The sequence below is a fragment of the Carettochelys insculpta genome, chromosome 3 (assembly GCF_033958435.1).
Source record: "Carettochelys insculpta isolate YL-2023 chromosome 3, ASM3395843v1, whole genome shotgun sequence".
Taxonomy (NCBI): Eukaryota; Metazoa; Chordata; order Testudines; family Carettochelyidae; genus Carettochelys; species Carettochelys insculpta.
Genome location: NC_134139.1, coordinates 139,548,318 through 139,566,641, shown reverse-complemented (window position 1 = coordinate 139,566,641; position 18,324 = coordinate 139,548,318). Strand labels below are relative to the sequence as shown.

Here is an 18,324-nt window from a genome sequence, read left to right as displayed (position 1 = left end):
ATTACATGTGCTGCTCACACAAGTTGTAATCAAGAAACCTGTCACCTAAACATCTTTCATAGATTTTCTTTTAGATAAGAGGCACCATATTTTGCAAATTAAATGAACCCTAATCACAGACAAAGTTTTAAAGTCTAGTTTTATACAGTGTAAGTTCACTGTTGATTTCACCTAAATGTTCATGAAAGACAAATAAAGAAGCCACAGGATGAAAGATTTTACCTGACTAGATTCTGTTCCAGCAACACTAAGATCTTGAATGGATCTCCGTCTCTGTTGTCCGTTTCCTGCTGGAGAAAAAAGAAAACAAAATATTAAAAATCTCCTCAGAAACAAAATAAGAAGGGTGCGACTGTTTCAGAAGGAGCTTGGAATTTGTACAAATCCAAAGACAGAAAGTGGGAGAGAAGGAGACAGCTGCAGAATTTTAACTCAAAAAATGCTGGGCTGTCAACAGAAAGTACATTAATACAATAACCACTCCTACCACATTAATAGCTTCTGCACTCTACTTCACCATTTTCTGTCACGTGTTTGAACAGGCTTAGCACTTTGAGGTTGGGGCTGATGACGACATCTATTTCAAGTGAGTTATGTTATGGGCATTTCTACAGCAGAGAGGCTAAGATGCTGCCAGCTCTAACCTATTGTTCTTTGAAGTAGCACACAGCAAAGCCTTCTGTCTGGGTTATGTTCCTCCTGCACATATTAAGCTAGAAGAAAACTTATTTAATTATTTAAGTTGAAATGACAGCTCTTTGTCATCTTTTCACGAGCAAAAATACCTCCTATTCTAAATATCAGCACAGGAAGACTAACTGTTAATTTACTGAACATAATGCCATAACCTCTCTTTTTCCCCTCCACACATTAACAATTATCCACCACTGAAAGCTACAGAAAATAGTTCAAACACTGCTAGTTCATCAAGGAAACGCTTATGAAAATAAGTCGTATGTCAAATACAATGTATTATGCAACTGAATTTCCTTCAGTACTTTGATTTTTATTAGTATTGTTTATATTGTCTCCTTAGATGGCAGGTCAGCTGCCAAAAAGGAAACACGAAAATATTATGAGTAACAGCTGGCAATGCTCAGAATCTTGAGTCTTCAACCTGCATTACATAACTTCTCTGCTGGTGGAACACTGAGAACACGTACTGTAACAGTTGCAACCTCATATTCCCATAGTATTTAACAGTCAGAAAATTGGTTTGTAGCAAGCAGCTTGTTTTTTTAAAACTCTTAGGATATATATGCAGTGTCATTTCATTATGAATTTGCAGCCCTTCTAGATGTAAGTTTTAATTTCCACATCAATTAAAACAAGAAGTGAGAGTGCCTTCCTAATCTCATGTATACTGTTTCAGAAATCACAAATTATGAAGTCCTTCACCAGCAGGTATTACTTATATTAAAGGGAAGAGTTTAATAATTCTCACCAGCTGCCTTTCAGGATCTCTGATCACTTTACAAACACTCATTAAGCCTCACAACATTATTTTTATATTGGCAAGTATTTATTCCCCCAAATTACTGATGTAGAAAACTAAGTTACAACTAAGGTTGTAAATTTTTATAGTCAGTAAATCAGTGTTAAACTCTTCCCTTTAATACAAGCAATTGGCCATTTAAAGCAGGATTATTCAAAAATGGAAGAATTACGCTGTTGATAGTAGTGGCAACTCATCTTGGAACTCATGATACAGATAATCTACCCATGACTGATAAAATTATGTGCACATTTCATCCAACAGCACCCTCCTAAAATTAGTTGATCTGAAATAAGCTTGTAAAAATATCTGGAATTCTCATTTTAGATTAGCAACATTTGTGAATTCAAAGAACCCAGCACATGTGTTGATGAAACATTAGACCACAGATGCCAAAAAGTTAAAATAATCAGGGTGGGTTGGTAGTAAAAATGAACACTTTTTAAAGGCAGGAAGAGAAGACCAATTGATTGCGTTACAGTGAATAAAAAAATCTCCATGTTAGTAGCATGAGGCAAAAGCAAGCTGTATTAGCCAATGTCATTTTAATTAGTGTAACTACTATAGATATCTGGCAAATCATTCAGATAAAGCAGAAACAAAGATGGAAAAATCAACAAATACTTGTTGCTCCAGAATCAAGATTAATGTGAATTTAGGAATATTAACACAGAATACTTTTCTTTGACTTTAATTCTAATTTGTACATTTTTCAAGTTGTTTTGAATTTGCTTTTACTTTACAGTTTTTAATTACAATTCATACTATTTTTCTATAAAGACCAACACTCATTCAATGAAGTACAATCTAAGAATAAAGAAGAGGGTCACAAAAGGAAAATGTGTACTTCTGAATTTTAAAGGCACCAATCCGCGATCCAGGAAACGCTAGATTCTATTCCTGGATCTGCTAGACTTCCCCTGCAACCATAGTTCATACACACAAGAGGACAGAAATAAGACTGCACAGGCAGACCTTAAAATCTAGCATTTCCTAATTTATGAGTGCTTCAGGATGCAACCTTAATGGTTCTATGGTAGTTTTTTTCCCTGCATGTAAGAAATTACCTTAGTGGATCACTGTCAGCCTCTTCAACACAAAAAGTTCAGGGTTTGTTTAAATGGTAATTTTGCTGTTATATATTTTACATAAGGCAAATATTAATTCACCTCCACCACAAAGGAAAGCCCTTCTCCCAAACTTACAGAGAGGCTATGTCTACACTAGAAAGTTTTGTTATGAAAACTCAGAGTTCATATTAAAAATGCATTCTGTTGACATATTGACAGAACTCAACTGACAACTTTTATCGACAACCTTCTGCCTCTCCCAAGAGGCAGAACACCTTTCTTGACAAGCTCTGACAAAAAAAAGCCATCTGGATGCCCTGTCTATGGACAGGGCTTCTGGGTCATTGGGTTGCCCTGTCTGCTGTGCTTCTAGTTGGCTGCTCTGTTGAGAAAGTGGCTGGGTAGTCTGGCTGCTCTGTCGACAGAGTGATCCACTTTTGTGGGTGGCTGCAATCTGTTGACAGTTTTGTCAGAAAACCTCTTGTGACAGCAACTTCTGTCGACGGAGCACTCTAGTGTAGACACAGCCAAAGAGGAAGTTCTCATTTGGAGTAGGACGCTCATTTATGCAGAGCTTGAAGCTCTTTCTCAGTACTTTTCTCCTAAAAATATTCTTTGCTGCTGTCAAAATAAAAGTCTTAATTCAGGTATTCCTTAGGGCTGGCACGCCTTCTAAGACACAAAGGAGAAGAGTACCTCTCAGGCAGAGCACAGGTCTGTGCTACTAGGATTGCCTTAACTGCCTGCCTTGAGAAAGCATGTTCCGTATTAAGGCCCTTATAACATGCACAGAAATGTGGCCTTTCCCGTCCTGTGCATCTAAGGGGCACCCAACTGCAGAAAGTTATACTTCCAACACAAAGTTTTCAAGGCAAATCTAACTGAAGGATGTTTGAAAGTTTACATTTCCTTCTTTAAAAAGGGAATACCCGTAAAAAACTTGGTCAACATTTTTAAAGCCACTGGAAGAAATGTAACTCTTGACAAAACTATGTAATGTATGTAATAATTTTATTTAGCTCTTTTCTTTTAAAACTAATCTGTACAAAAAACAGTTAGATAATACCTCAGCTAAAAAACTGTTCAAGTTAAGTCATTTGTAAACGAGGAGGAAAAGCTGGACATTCTAACAAAAAGGACTGCAAGTTTATAGAAGTATATTCTATTTTTTTTATTAATTATTAAATACATAATTTATGTTGAAAACACTTGGCAGTAAGTGGTTAATTTTGGTTGTCAACATTTGTTTTCAGGGTGTAACCAAAGTACAATGTTATTTAAGCTGAAAAACTGTGGAGGTGTTACTCATGACTAAACAACGCTATCAATTTATTTACAAAACAATGAAAATTGCTATAGGTGCCTCTTAAGAATCTATGCATTTCTACCATTTTTCTAGAGATACTCCACACAATATCAACTAACTTTCCCAATCTCCATCCTTAAGACTTCACTGTGAGATGTACAACATCAATGATATAGAGATCACAAAAGCTCTGTATTGATTTTGTGTTGCAGTTATACACAGAACTGACTTGGGACCTGACCAATTTTTCTGGGGCAGGGACTATGTTGTTTGAGACATTATGCTATACGTGGTATTATATAGAACATCCACTATTAAAAATTGAAAATCACAGAGTTCAGGTAAAATCAGCCTCATTACACAGAGTATTTGTGGCACTCCTATATTTGGAATATGGAATATAGCATGGAAACAGTGCTACTAACAAAGTGAACCAAAATTTTAAACTAATGACCACAGTACTATAAACTCAAAGTGTTATTTCAGTAGGCTGGCATTTTAGTTGAGGATGTACCATACAGCTAAAAGTGCCAGAATACTGTAAACAGGATTGATCAGATATTTCCTGACTGAGTAGCTTTTTAAAACTGTTTGCCTACTTACCTTGGTTATATTTTGCACTGCAGTTTTAATACATATTTCAAAATATTTAGCTATTAAGCTTTTTGGTGAACCATTTTTTGTAAGTCTTTTTAGAAACAATGGTTTGCAGTGCTTATGCTGTATCTGATGACACTAAGGTTTACTTTTGCATGAATACATACATACCTTTAAGAATGACCTTTAAGATTAGCAAATAAACTGTAAATTGGAAATGAGTCTCAAATCCATTTTACTTGGAGTTTTTTTAAAGCTTTGCACAATAATTGCGAAATAGTTTTAGCTATTTTAAATGTCAGTATGTAAGATGAATGAGTGTAGTGTACTTCAAAAAGTGTTCAGAAAGGATGGGAATTTGGAAAATATATATCCAAGTTCTTTATCTTGCAAACACCCACTATCCTGCTGCTACTTACAGTAAATTCTCAAGATACGTGCAATCAAGTTGCACATGTCTCGGGTTAATGCTATTGCCACCCCTGACGGGAGTGAGAAACCGCTCCTGTCAGGGGCAGCAGCCGCAAGTCAGGCTGCAATCCCTGAAAGGAGCATGGGAAAACTGCTTCTGTCAGGCATGCCAGCCTGACTCGCAGCTGCTGCCCCAACAGGAGCAGTTTCCTGTCAGGGCCAGCAACCATGAGTCAGGCTGCTGTTTCTGACCGACAGCTGATTGCAGTGTCGGTTCTCCCAGCTGGAAGAACCGGTATTGTGCGCAGCTATCTGCATGCTAGGCACCCCAGCTGCTTGTGGCACCGGTGCACCCAGCTAGGGAGCCTGGCAGGCACATACCTGCTTGCGGTGCAGTTTCTCAGACACTGTACTGCAAACAGTTGTGTGCCCCTCAGGTGGGAGAAGCTGGGGCTACACAGTTGCCCCCTCACCTCCCAAAGCTGCCCGCTCCCCCAAACTCTTCCCAATTAACACAAAATTCAACTTATGCAGAGGTTGCCCAGAACACAACTGCCACGTAAATGGAGGGAATACAGTACTTACACTAAAACTAAGCAGCATGATCAGGCCACGAATGAGAAGCTTCCAAGGAAAACAGATGTAAGAAATGGTGATTCAGGAAGTAGCTCTTGTACTAAGTCAGCACTGTCTCAGTTCCTCAGAGGAACTGAGGTGCACCTTTCTAATCTTTTGGGTAAGTGGCAAAATGAAGTTCTTAACCATCTGCAGTCCCTTGGAATCCTATAACACATAGAAGAGAAAGGGTGTTGGCCCTTATGCCCTAGCCAGATTCTAGTTTGGGCAAATACATTCAGTCTACATTCAATTCTTCTGAAAGCTTTATTTAAAATGGTAGTCTGCACATTGTCCCAAAGCATCATAATGTTCTGATGAGAGATGTGTGTATCTAGTTTGCAAAGCTCATTGAATAAAGAGTTAGAATTATGTAGAATATATAGAATGTCAGTCTATTAATAATGGTTTCAATAAATATGTCAACACTGCAGGAAGTTTGGAATAAAACTTATTTCATTAAAAGGAAGTTAAATTGGGGGAAAGCTCTATGAAAAGGGTAAGTGAGGGATAAAAAAATAAAAGCATGTTGGAGCTGCCATCTTGAGGACTTTAGAGGAAAGCATTGCTTGGCTGTAACAGCTTGCAATCCATATACTGCTAGTAGGTGACAAAACTGAGTATGAACTAGAGTGGGCAAAAATTTCAGAGAACCACTTATTTGCTGAAAATACAGTTTTAGTTGACCTAAACTATTTGTGAATTTGTGCTATGTCTGTCAAAAATAGTTTTGACTGAATCAAAAATTTGAATGTTTGGTTCAGTAATGTTTAAACCAAATGGTTTGTTTCAATATTACCAAACATTCCAATTTTTGGGCTAGCACCACAGAACTGCCAAAGGTGGTAGTCTCAGCAGACTCAATTATCTCTCTGTCTGTCTTGGAGAAGTGATCCATACAGGGTTCTCTCACATTACAGGGGAGAGTCCCATAGGATATGGAAGATCTGGATGTGGATGTCTCAATCTGTTTCGCTGAAGCTGCTCCATACTATATAAAGGAAAAACAGCAATTGACACAGGGCCTTCAACTTGCATCTCCCACTTCCTAGGGGAGTGCTCTAACCAGTAGCCTGTGAAGTCACACAATCTCTGGCTCAATGACTATTCATTGTTATTCACAGTGACATTTCATAGTCATTGTATGACTATCTGAAAGAAGAATAGGAGACATTTGACTAGGGTTTAATTAGACCACTACTTTATTATTCAATGTCTGGATCTAGCTGGTGGACGGAAATGTGCAGTACAGGTCACCCCAGGTTTAGCCTACAATCATCTGGGTTGCATTTACCAACTACCCACTCTTTTTCCATCCAGGTTCCTCTAGCAAATCCACTGCCATGACCTTACTATCTATCACCCTCTCACAGAAGTGTGATGGTGGTTTATAGGAATGGGGGGAGGGTGTTGGCTTCCTGCTGTACCAATCATAAGAATCCCCAACTGTTCCCTGCACACTTCTTTAATGAACACCTCTTTTAAAGGCCTTTTCCAAGGTCATTTATCCAGTCACTGTACACCTTCCCTATGGAGTATCTGCACTGCACATCTGTCCTACACTTAAATAATGAGCTGTGATATATAGCCTACTGCCCTTCCTGCCATGCATGAACAAATCCCTTCCTGAATGTGCTGTGGGGGAAGGTGAAAACATGCCACCTGCACCCAAGCCAATACAGTGGTCAGAAAAATTTCTTCTCAAACCCCTGAAAGAGGGTATGGCTAGTCTAAAGCTTATAGCAAGTCCTGACGAAACCAATATTATATCACCTAAAGGGGAGGGAAGGTGGGACCTTTCTCAGCCAGCTGTGTAAAAGGGAAGCTATCTGAAGCATCCCTTTTTAAACTTCGTATTTCGAGGGGATGAATCAGTGACCATACCGACCCTTTTGCAGCAGTTTTCATCCTCCACACTGACCCCAGCCACAAAGCAATGATTCCTTTGTTCATCCAGCCAGCCAAATACTCTCTACCCTGCTTACAAGTGCAGTGAGGTCATTCATGACAACAGTGAGTAGCCTTTAGGCTAGAGAGTGAGACTGACCCTATATCCTAGTGGATAAGGCACTCACCTAGGTTAAGGGAGACACATTGCAAGTTCTTGCTCCAGTGACTGTGCATGTATATTCAACACCCTGCACATACAGGCTCTCTCTGAAGTTTTGTTACAGACATGAGAGTCTTGGTACCAGGAGATCCAGTGGAGCCAAGGGTTCAACGCTATCAGTGAAGTATAAGGAAAAGAGGACTGCACCATGGCAGGGTTTTTTTCCCTAAACAAGGATATCATGAAAAATCTTAGTGGACAGTCTCCATCTATACACTCTATGTGAACTGGAGCAAAAAGTATTTTTTTTAAAGTAATGTGATCATTATTCAATCATCTTAGCCAATAGACCCGCTCACGTGGGCTGTGATACCTGGTATGATGACTGCAGGGACATCCAGAATGTTGCCAAATGAAGCAGTTTTACGATGGCCTCGTTTATGCTTGGAACAGGCTGAAAAAATACATACACACAATACACATGCAAACAGCTACAATGGTAACAGCAAATTATTAAATACACAACATTGCAATTCTCAAATACTGCTGTTAAATTAATGCACATGCAAAACAAGTGACAGAATAAACGTCACAGCTTTCTATTCATGCTTAAAAATAGTAAAGAAATTGTTAAAAGCAAAACAGAATTAGCTGTCAACACAACAATTAGGTGTAGTTAGCAACACAAAACTCACACAGACAAAAGCAGAAAGGCAATGTGGAAGGGGGAAACACCCAAGGTGCATCAATCAGAATGGAGACAAAATAGTCACCATTTTCACTGCACCTGCGTATTACTAATAAATGTACTTCCTTAATTGTTTCAATTTATATAATATTTCATCACAGTTCGATTTTAGTCTCAGACTAGCACTGTTTATAAAAAAAGTTTACATTTTATTGTGTACTTTCATTCCCTTTAATCATCTCCTGTAAAGTGAAATCCAATCAAATACAAGGTAAGATCACTTTAATATTACAAGATCTGAATAATTCAAGAAGGTGCACTGATTAAATGCTTGCAGTTTTCTAAAAATGGTCACTGCACACCAATAAAATACTTTAGAATTACACACCCTATTCATGGAATTGTTGAAAACAAACAAAAGAGCCAGATTTGTTGAAGTGGAATTTGTATTCATTCTAATCTCAAAGAGCATAAAACATATATACTTCATTGCCACCTGTGGGAAGAGGAAACAGTGGTAAAATGAAGTTCTATAGTTTAAAGTTTAACAGCTATGGAATAGATTTGTGACTGCAATTTCCCAAAAACACTGCTCTAGTACATTTATCCAAAATAACTCTGACTGACATAAATATGAACTGCTTCATTTGTATCTATGGCCAGTCCACTAGATGGAACAAAAGGATTAGGTAACTCTTAAAATGTTTTTTGATTTATTTATTCTTAACAGTATCCGTAGCCTCACATATCAACACAATTTGTTTGTCCAGGAACATATTACGTTGTTAATCTCATTAATTTCGTTACCATTGTTTTTGCGATTTCCAACCTAAATCAAAAAACATTTAGTGTGGCCTTACTTCTAATTAGTTTGCCATTGCCTGAAATGTCCCATTCAAATAAACTATCTTTAGTTAAAAAGGAATAATATTAACAGTCAAAAATAGAGCAAAATCTCAGAACATACTGAAGATAAGTGGCAACAACATACGGAGGAGGTCCATCGGGGAGTAACTCTAATCAAGTAGTTCTATGAGTAATAAAAGAGTAGTTTTGGACTGATACTATAATGTTCACATATTATACATACTTTTGGCCTGGGACTATGTCATCCCATGAGGATGTACCATGCCTTTTACAGTAGGCCTTTGGATACTATCACAGTAAAAATCTCTTTTATTCAGCTAAGAAAAAAAATGAGTTTAACAGCTATCTTGCCCAAGAGAGTAGGAACAAGTATAATCAAATATAGGAAAGAATGATTACTACAATTTTCATCATAATAAAAAATGCTGACTGAAGGCAAGACATGACAGTGATATTTCTTGTGTCTGGATTATGCAAATCTAAAGATACAGGTTAATAAAGAGGGACATTTAAAATTATAAAAAAAGCTGATAAACTGTGAAAATAGGGGACTAGAAAGCTGTTTTGCCCACCAGGCATTATGTTTTGTTAACTTGCTTACTGTGAAACACACTCAGCTTTCATCATAAAATTAGGCATGTAAATATGGGTAGTATCCAAAACTACTATCAATGATCTATCATGTAAAGAAAGGAGTAATTTCTGCACCCTGGCAAAATATGTGCAGCTAAAATTTTCTTACAAAGACATCCAAGTTCTGTTTCTCTGGGAAGAAACAGGAGGGTTATATGTATATCTGATCTTTCCAGAAACATAACTAAATTTACCACTTTGTACATATTTTCTGTCAAAATCTTGTTTTTCAGTTTACTGGTGGAAATATTACTTCTTTTTAAATCCGCCTACTGCATTTTAAAATATCGTCTGAATGTAGTGTTGAATGATATGTAATGAAAATAATAAAAATATCAATGAATACAGAGTAACACTCAGAAGCAAAGAGAAACTTGCATTAATGAATCATGGACACCACTAAATTTGTGTAATGCAAGTGAAATGTAATTTAGTCATTTTAAATGCAATCAAAAGTAACCTCTTGTGTAATCTCAAAGTATACACATTTGAAAAAAAAATCTTTTAGACCCAAATGTGAGTGTGCCCAAACGTGAAAGGAGCCGGTCTCTTTACATACAGACTTGGCTGGATTTGATTTAAACAACAGGTTGGTTGATTACAGCTAATACTAAAACTGAGGACAAAAATATACTTCAGTAACAATTGGCATAAACACAGCTTCTCCCCACGCTTTGCACCTCCAGGAACAGATCTCACTGGCACTCCAGCAGCCCAGACAGCCCTACTGTCACAGAAGGGAGTGAGCAGTGTTGTGATAGGAAAGCTGCAGAAGGCTCCTCTGGCAAGCCTGTGAGGTCAGAGAACTGGGTCCCTGTAGGCTGTGGTCCAGCTGGGGCAGAGCGGAGACCCCGCTGGCCAGCACTGCAAAGAGGAAGATGAACTTCCAGCTGTAGGGGAAGCTACCCAACTGCTGAACGTCTCTTTCCCTAGTTTGGAAATAATTTAAACAATGGGGTAGCCTCCCTCAAGGCAAAAGAATCACCACTCTACTTCTAATGTTCCTGGTGGTGAGGTCTCTGCTTTGTCTGGTTAGCACTACAACTTTCCTTGCACCTACAGGGGTTGGGTGTCCAGCCTTCCAGTAGTGCAGGGAGCCCTCTGCTACCCTAATGTCACAGCCACATTTTCACCAGCAGGGAATGCCAGGAGTCTCTGCTCAGTCCCACAGCTTTCCTTGCATCTTATGCCTGCAGAGACTAATCACCAGCCCCATGGCTGTGTTGTGACTTCTCTGCAGCCTGGCCATCCTGACCTTTCTCACTTATTTCACCAGGAGCACGTGGCCTCTACTGGACAAGAGCTTTTAAGTAGTGGTGTGGCCTACCCAATGGGGCAGGAAGTGGGAGAGGGCTTTTCTTCCTCACATCCCTGGGTTGGTAGAGCAAAGACTCCTGGCTCATCTGCTCAGCTGGAACCATTAGCATGCCAAGAGCTCCCTGAAGCCCTATTGTCAGCAATGTACTAACTCCAATCTCAAACCACTGTTAATTTCCTGCAACTGTAAAAACAGGAAAAAAAGTTAAATTAGAAAAATCTACATTTACTGTCAAAAGTACAAAAACAAAAAACCAAAACAAAAATAAAGTTCTGTCAAGCCTATTCATATAATTTAAAAGAAAATAATGGACCGGTTAATAGTAAAGAATCCATGCCCAGTTAAGAGTTACCTCACAGGGATCATCATTATTAAAGGTAGATTTAAGAACAAACTCGGTCTGAAATTATGTACATAATTTTACCACTCTCACTTCCTTTCACCCTTCTCTGCCCACAACTTTATTTTACCTGTCGTAGAAGTAATTCTTGCTTCTATTTCAGACATGTCAGCACTCATCCTCTTGCCCTCTCCTGAAACAAGGGCTGATTGTGGTCGTCCACGAACATCTGATAAGCTTTCCACACTGCTCCCACGAGATGGAGGTAAACTCAAACGACCAGGGTCACTCTATTAAAACAACGATACATTTTCAATAGGGCTGGAAAGTGATTTAAAAAAGTAATCATGGTTACTTATGCTGTTAAACAATGGAATACCACTTTATTTAAGTATTTTGGACGTTTTCTATATTTTCTAATATATATTGATTTAATTTACAATGCAGAACACAAAGCATACAGTACTAAATTTGTTTTATTACAAATATTTATATTGTAAAAAAGAGTATTTTCCAATTCACCTGTAGTGCAATCTCTATCACAAGCAATGAAATTACAAAAAGTAGAATTATGTAAAAAAACTTGCATTAATAAAACAGTGTAAAACTTTAGAGCCTACAGGTCCACTTAGTCTTACATCTTGTTCAGGCAACTGCTCAGATAAACAAGTTTATGTACATTTGCATGAAATAATGTTGCCCACTTCTTGTTTACAATGTCACATGGAAGTGAAAACAGGCGCTTGCAAGGCACAACTGTAGCCAGCATCACAAGATATTTATGTGCTACATGCACTAGAGATTCCTATATTCCTTCATGCTTCAGTCACCATTCCAGAAGATGTGTCCATGCTGATGTCTGCTTGACCTCGATCCAAAGCAGCACAGACTGATGCACGTTCATTTTCATTACCTGAGTCAGACGCCACCATTAAAAGACTGATCTTCTATTTTGGTGGTTAAGGTGCTGTAGCTTCCACATTTAAATATATGGAGTGATACCTCTCTCATAGAACTGGAAAGGACCTTCAGAGGTCATTGAATCCAGTACCCTGCACTCACAGCATGATGTATCACCATCCCTGATGTTTTTTTTTTTTTCCTATTTGCCCCAGATCCCTAAATGGCCCCCTCAAAGTTTGAAGTCACAACCCTGGGTTTAGCAGGCCAATGCTCAAACCACTAAGCAATTGCTACCCCCTCCTATTGATACCTTCTTTGCTTTTTGTTCAAATCTGCACTGTAAGTGCTCTTAAAATGAACACTATATACTAAGTCACCACCCTATGGTATATATGGTAGAATGCAGGTAAAACAACACACCAGACATACAATTATCACTCGAGTTCAGTCACAAATTTAAACAGAATTTTTTCATCAGTATGGAAGAATGTCCTCTGGAATGGTGATTGAAACACTGAACAGCATACAAAACATTTAGTATACCTGGCATGTACATAGCTTGTAATTCTGATTACAAAAGTGTCATTTCAATGCCTTTTCTCATTTTTTGGGTGAGACACTGTAAATAAGAAGCAGGCAGCATTATCTCCCATAAATGTAAACATATTTGTTCAGCCAGTCGCTAAAACAAACAAGATGTAGGACTGAGTGGACTTCAAGGCTTTGAAGTTTTACTTAACTGTGCTCAAAACCAAAATAACATTGTTACCAAAAAAAAAAAAAAAAAAAATCAACATTTGTATGTTGCATTTTCATGATAAAGATCCTGAACTATAGAACTTATGAGGTGAACTGAAAAAAACCACAATTTTTTACAGTGCAAATATTTCTAATAAAAATATGTGATCACTGTACACTGTATTGTATTGTAACTGAAATCAATATATTTAAAAAAATAGAAAAGTATCCAAAATAATAAAATACCAATTTTAATTAACTAACACCGGCTATGTCTACACTGAGCCCTAATGCTGACAGTTTGGCGCAAACAAGTTGTCACAAAAATGCAAAATGACAGGCTATTTGCATAATCACCTTGCTAGTGTGCATAATCATGAGACTAATTTGCACATTCACAGCAGAACTCAGGCCCTGCAGATGTGGTTCTGCTGGCAAAATACTCTATTGTTGAGACTGCTTATTGGAATCCAACTGTCAGCACTTGGGCTCAGTGTAGACACAGTCATTGTAATTAAACTGATTAATCCTGATTATATTTTTTCAAGTTACCCAGGTGAGAATTGTGATTAATCAACAGTTCTAATTTTTAAAACAAATGTTATTCTAGAGCACTTAACACGAGACTTCTGAGCTTACCTCCTGTATTGAGAAAATAAAGAACAGTGGTAAAGGGGAAAAAAACAGTACGCCTACATCTACATTAGCAAAGGGGCATGGTAATAAGCAAGTTGGGAAGATGCTAATGAGGTGCTGTCATGAATATGGTCAGTTAGAACCTTTGAAAGGCCAACTAATGTTTAGTTCAGTTACAAACATTTCAGAGTTACGAACCTCTATATCTGAGCTGTTCATAACTGGGAATTCTATCATAGCTCTATTTTTCCATCCTTATATAAACCATAGATGTATTTCCACTATTCCAATACAGGTCTACTCTTTTTTTTTTTTCCTGAATTATACTAATGTATCTCTATGCCTTCTTAAAGCAATGAGTTCCACATGTCACTTACATACTATTTATAAACAATTTCCTTTCATCCATTTTCAAGTTGCTGACTAAAGCTTTCACTGAACAAGTACTATGAGAAAAAGATATATAGGAGCACCCCTATTTATCTTCTCAGTATCCTTTTTTGATTTGGTATACTTCTTTCATGCCCCCTTACTCCTTTCTTTCCTAAGCTAAGAATCCCAATCTCTCATTGGTTCTGAAAGAAAAATAAAGCAAAACAAACTCTAGTGCTCTTCCATGCTTAACCATGTAAAGTAATATATTCTTTCCAACCACCCCCATCTCCTTTTGCTCTTAATTTCACCTTGACTTTCTCATTTTCTCTCTTTTTTCTGCTCCCATTAATATACTGCTTTTCTCTTGCTCCTTCTAGTCCTTCCCACTACCATGGTCATAGCTGTTTGGCTGAAACTGCACTCTACTCTCACATTCCACACAGTCGTATCTACTTGAGGAAATGCCTGGCTCTTCTCTCTCTGGTGGTCAGCAACCCTGAAGGCAGCTACTCTGTACGTTCCTCTTCTCCTCCTTTGCACCAGTACGTGGAGACAACCAGATGGGCTCTTCATTTCCAGCTGCTTTTACAGATAAGCCTCAACACTCAAATGTTTTTCTGAAAAGGTAGGTGTAAATGGAAGGCATCATTTGTTCTCCATGCACCACCAATAAATGCAAAGTGGATCACACATTTAGAGATGCTGAAGCACTACTTTATCCATACTGTCCTTTATTGAACAGAAAAGCTTATTGTTAAGAAAAAAATATGTTGTATTTTAGAGCAGTGTAGTTTTAACTAGTGATTCTATCTGTCAATGGCAATTTCATCATTAAGGCACAAGTTTTTTTTTTTTAAAAAACATGCTTACCGACTGTTTTGCTGGATTTTTCATTTGCTGTGCTAGTTTTGATTCTAAGCGCTTAATGGTATCATTAGTAGCAGTTCCTTGAAAGTCACTTGGTTCCATGTTAGCATCACTCTTGTTACTGGTGTTTGTAGAAGTAATGTCCATGAATGAGCCTATTCAAACACAAAAAACCAAACCCCCAAACACATCATTTGTTTTTAAACTCCTTTTTTTTGGGGGGGTGGGGGGGGAGAGAATCAGAAATTCTTTAGCAATCCATACTTCATTCCTTAATACCAACCTCACAATTTTTGAAGTAGATTTTAAAGTATCTGACTAAAGAAACTGTAGCACTGCAGTAGAGCAGTTTAGAAAAAAAACACTGAAAAAAATATGCATCAAACGCTTTAAAAAAGAAAAGATACTTGTTGGCTGAACAGCAAGTTTACTCTTGATTTTAAAGTCAACTTCAGCTATTGACTTCAAATCATTAATAAAAATATTGGATTATAAACATGATCGGCAATTTTACCCAAGAAGTTCATCATCAATCCTACTGCACAAATATGTGTAGGATAAGTATAATTAAAACATTCTTTTACAAGTTGCATGTAGTAGGTTTAAAACTTCAGTTTCTTAAATATGTTTCATGTGCAATAAAACTGATCCATTGAAAAGTACCTCAACATTCATAATCTTCTGTGTGCAAGACAGAAATTCAGAGTTTGGGGCAGAGGGAAGAAGACAGGTATGGACAACTGTAGTTGTTAAGCTACAAGAACCCAAGGGAATGAGGAAAAATAAGGCAAAGTTTCATAAAAGCAGTTTTTCCCTGCAGAATGCTGTGAGTATGAATGACGGCTGATTCTATGCACCAGGAAGGAATTTTTCCCTTGAGACAAGATTGGTGGGTATTTGTGCCTTCCTCATGATACAAATCAGGGCCTTTTTTATGTTAATAGGAAGTAAAACAAAGTTACAAGTTTAAATTACAAATTCCACTGATTAATCAAAATTTGCTGACGGTGTCCAGTGAAGAATAGGGACTCAAAAGCTGGATGGCAATAATTTTTGCAGGAGGACCATTCCAAGAATTTTGGCAAGTGGTTGCTTTTCTATTATATTAATGGAGAGGATGTGAGATCTGGGATGCAGTTGAGTATAGGAGGTAGCTCCATGTAAGGCTTGGGTTGCATAAGACAATGCAGGGCCTGGGAGTGAATTTGGGTTTGGGAGGGGGTTCTGACCTGGGGTAGGAGTATAGGAGGTGAACTGAAGTGAAGACTCTGGCCCTGGTCAGTAGGTGCTTACCACAGGTGGCTCCCAGCCAGTGGCACAGCAGAGCACTCAGGCTGAAAGCTGAGGTGTCTCAGCTCTAGCTGGGAGAAGGGCAGTGGCAGCTGGTCTCTGTGTGCTGTCTTGCTCCCATAGCTCTCATTGGCCAGAAACCAGCCAATGGGAGATGTGAGGATAGTGCATGTGGGGTGGGGGGGGTGGCAGTGTGTGGAGACCTGCTGACCCTCCTCTATCCCAAGAGGCACCCAGAAACATGTTAGCTAGCGGCAGCCGGCTGCTTCCGGAAGTGGCATGGCCAGGACTGCGGTAGGAAAGCACGATGCCTGAGCATCCCACTGAGCTGTTGCAAGTTTTCCTCCGCCCCAGCTCAGAGGGTCATGGGGACTGAAGGAAAATGTTCTGTGGGTTGAACTGGGTCTGTGGGCCGTATCTTGTTCACCCCTGATCAAAGGAACCAGCTATCAGGGGCTAAATATGAATAAGATCTGAGAGACGGCTGTTGGACCGTAATAGCCTGCAAGAAGAAAAAGACAGTTACCTGTTCCGTAACTGGTGTTCTTTGAGATGTGTTGTTCACATCCATTCCAATTTGGGTGTATGCCGAGTGCATGCCCAGTTGCCGGAAGCTTTCTGCCCTAGCTGGTAGCCCTAGGGTTGATGCGGCGCCCCCTAGAGTGGCACCTATATGGCCACCCATATATGCACCACCCGACCTGTCCCCACTCAGTTCCTTCTTGCCGGCTACTCTGACAGAGGGGAAGGCAGGAGGGCCTTGAGGGCCTTTGGAATGGCCATGAGCAACACCTCTCGAAGAACACCAGTTACAGAACAGGTAATTGTCTTTTCCTCTTTGAGTGATTGCTCATGTGCATTCCAATTTGGGTGAATGAAAGCCAGTGCCTAGGAGGCGGGGTCAGAGCCCCGAAAGGAGTGCAGGACAGTCCTGCCCACTGCAGCGTCTTCCCTACCGTGCTGCACAACTGCATAATGCACTGCGAATGTGTTAATGGAGGACCAAGTGGCCGCTCTGCAGATGTCCTGGATAGGGACTTTGGCGAAGAACGCCACAGAGGACGCCTGTGCCCTTGTGGAGTGCGCCCTGATCGGTGGAGGGGGAACCCCAGCCAATTTGTAACGCTCACTGATACAGGCTACTGTCCAGGAGGAGATCCGCTGAGAGGAGCTTGGATGCCTCTTCATCCTGTCTGCTACTGCAACAAACAGCTGCTGTGACTTCCGGATGGGTTTGGTCCTGTCCACATAGAAGGCCAGTGCCCTCCATACATCCAAGGTGTGTAGACTCTGCTCCCTAGGGGATGGATGGGGCTTTGGGTAAAACATCAATAAGGTGATGTCTTGGTTAATATGGAAAGGGGAGACCACCTTAGGCTGAAATGCCGGGTGGGGTCTTAGTCTAACTTTGTCTCTGTGGAACACAGTATAAATTGGGTCCACTACCAGGGCCCTTAGCTCTGACACCCTTCGGGGTGAGGTAATGGCCACCAGGAATGCCACCTTGTAGGTAAGGAACAATATAGAACAAGAGGTTCAAAAAGGGGGAGCCATCAGCTTAGACAAAACCATATTAAGGTCCCATGTTGGCAGGGGGGCCTGAACCTGTGGTTTTACTCTTTCCATTCCCTTCATGAACCTTTTTACCACCGGGTCTGAGAAGACAGAGAACCTCCTGTCTCCTGGGTGAAACGCCGAAATGGCTGCCAGGTGCACCTTTAGGGAGGATACTGACAGCACCACCTGGCTGAGAGCCAGCAAGTAATCTAGGACACATGGTATTGTGGCCTCTCCCAGGGACATCCCCTTTTGGGTGGCCCCAGTGGTAAATCTCTTCCATTTGGCTACATATGCTACCCTTGTAGAGGGTTTCCTGCTGTTCAGCAATACTTCCCTGACAGGTTCGGAGCAGGCCGGCTCCACCGGTCTCAGCCACGGAGCCTCCATGCTGTCAGGCGCAGCGCTTGGAGACTGGGGTGCCGCAGTCTCCCCTCCTCCTGTGTCAGCAGGTCCGGGCGCAGCAGGAGTGTCTCCGGAGCGTGAGTGGACATCTCCAAGAGGGTCAAGTACCAATGTTGTCGAGCCCAGGCCTGGGGCCACCAGGATTACTGACGCTTGGGCCGAC

The 18,324-nt window shown here is 39.8% G+C and overlaps 1 protein-coding gene across 3 annotated transcripts in view; it reads right to left on the bottom strand.

Annotated features, from left to right (window-relative positions):
- MAP3K7 (mitogen-activated protein kinase kinase kinase 7) overlaps positions 1–18,324 on the bottom strand; it is a 74,803-nt gene that overhangs the window by 15,105 nt on the left and 41,374 nt on the right. The window contains exons 10-13 of one of the 3 annotated variants that reach the window (XM_074990872.1): positions 14,913–15,064; positions 11,521–11,680; positions 7,918–7,998; positions 223–290 (exon numbers count right to left, since the gene is read on the bottom strand). In XM_074990872.1, coding sequence (XP_074846973.1) covers positions 223–290; positions 7,918–7,998; positions 11,521–11,680; positions 14,913–15,064 — 461 coding nt within the window. The remainder of the gene's footprint in view (positions 1–222; positions 291–7,917; positions 7,999–11,520; positions 11,681–14,912; positions 15,065–18,324) is intronic. The other 2 variants (XM_074990874.1, XM_074990873.1) reach the window with 2 other exon arrangements.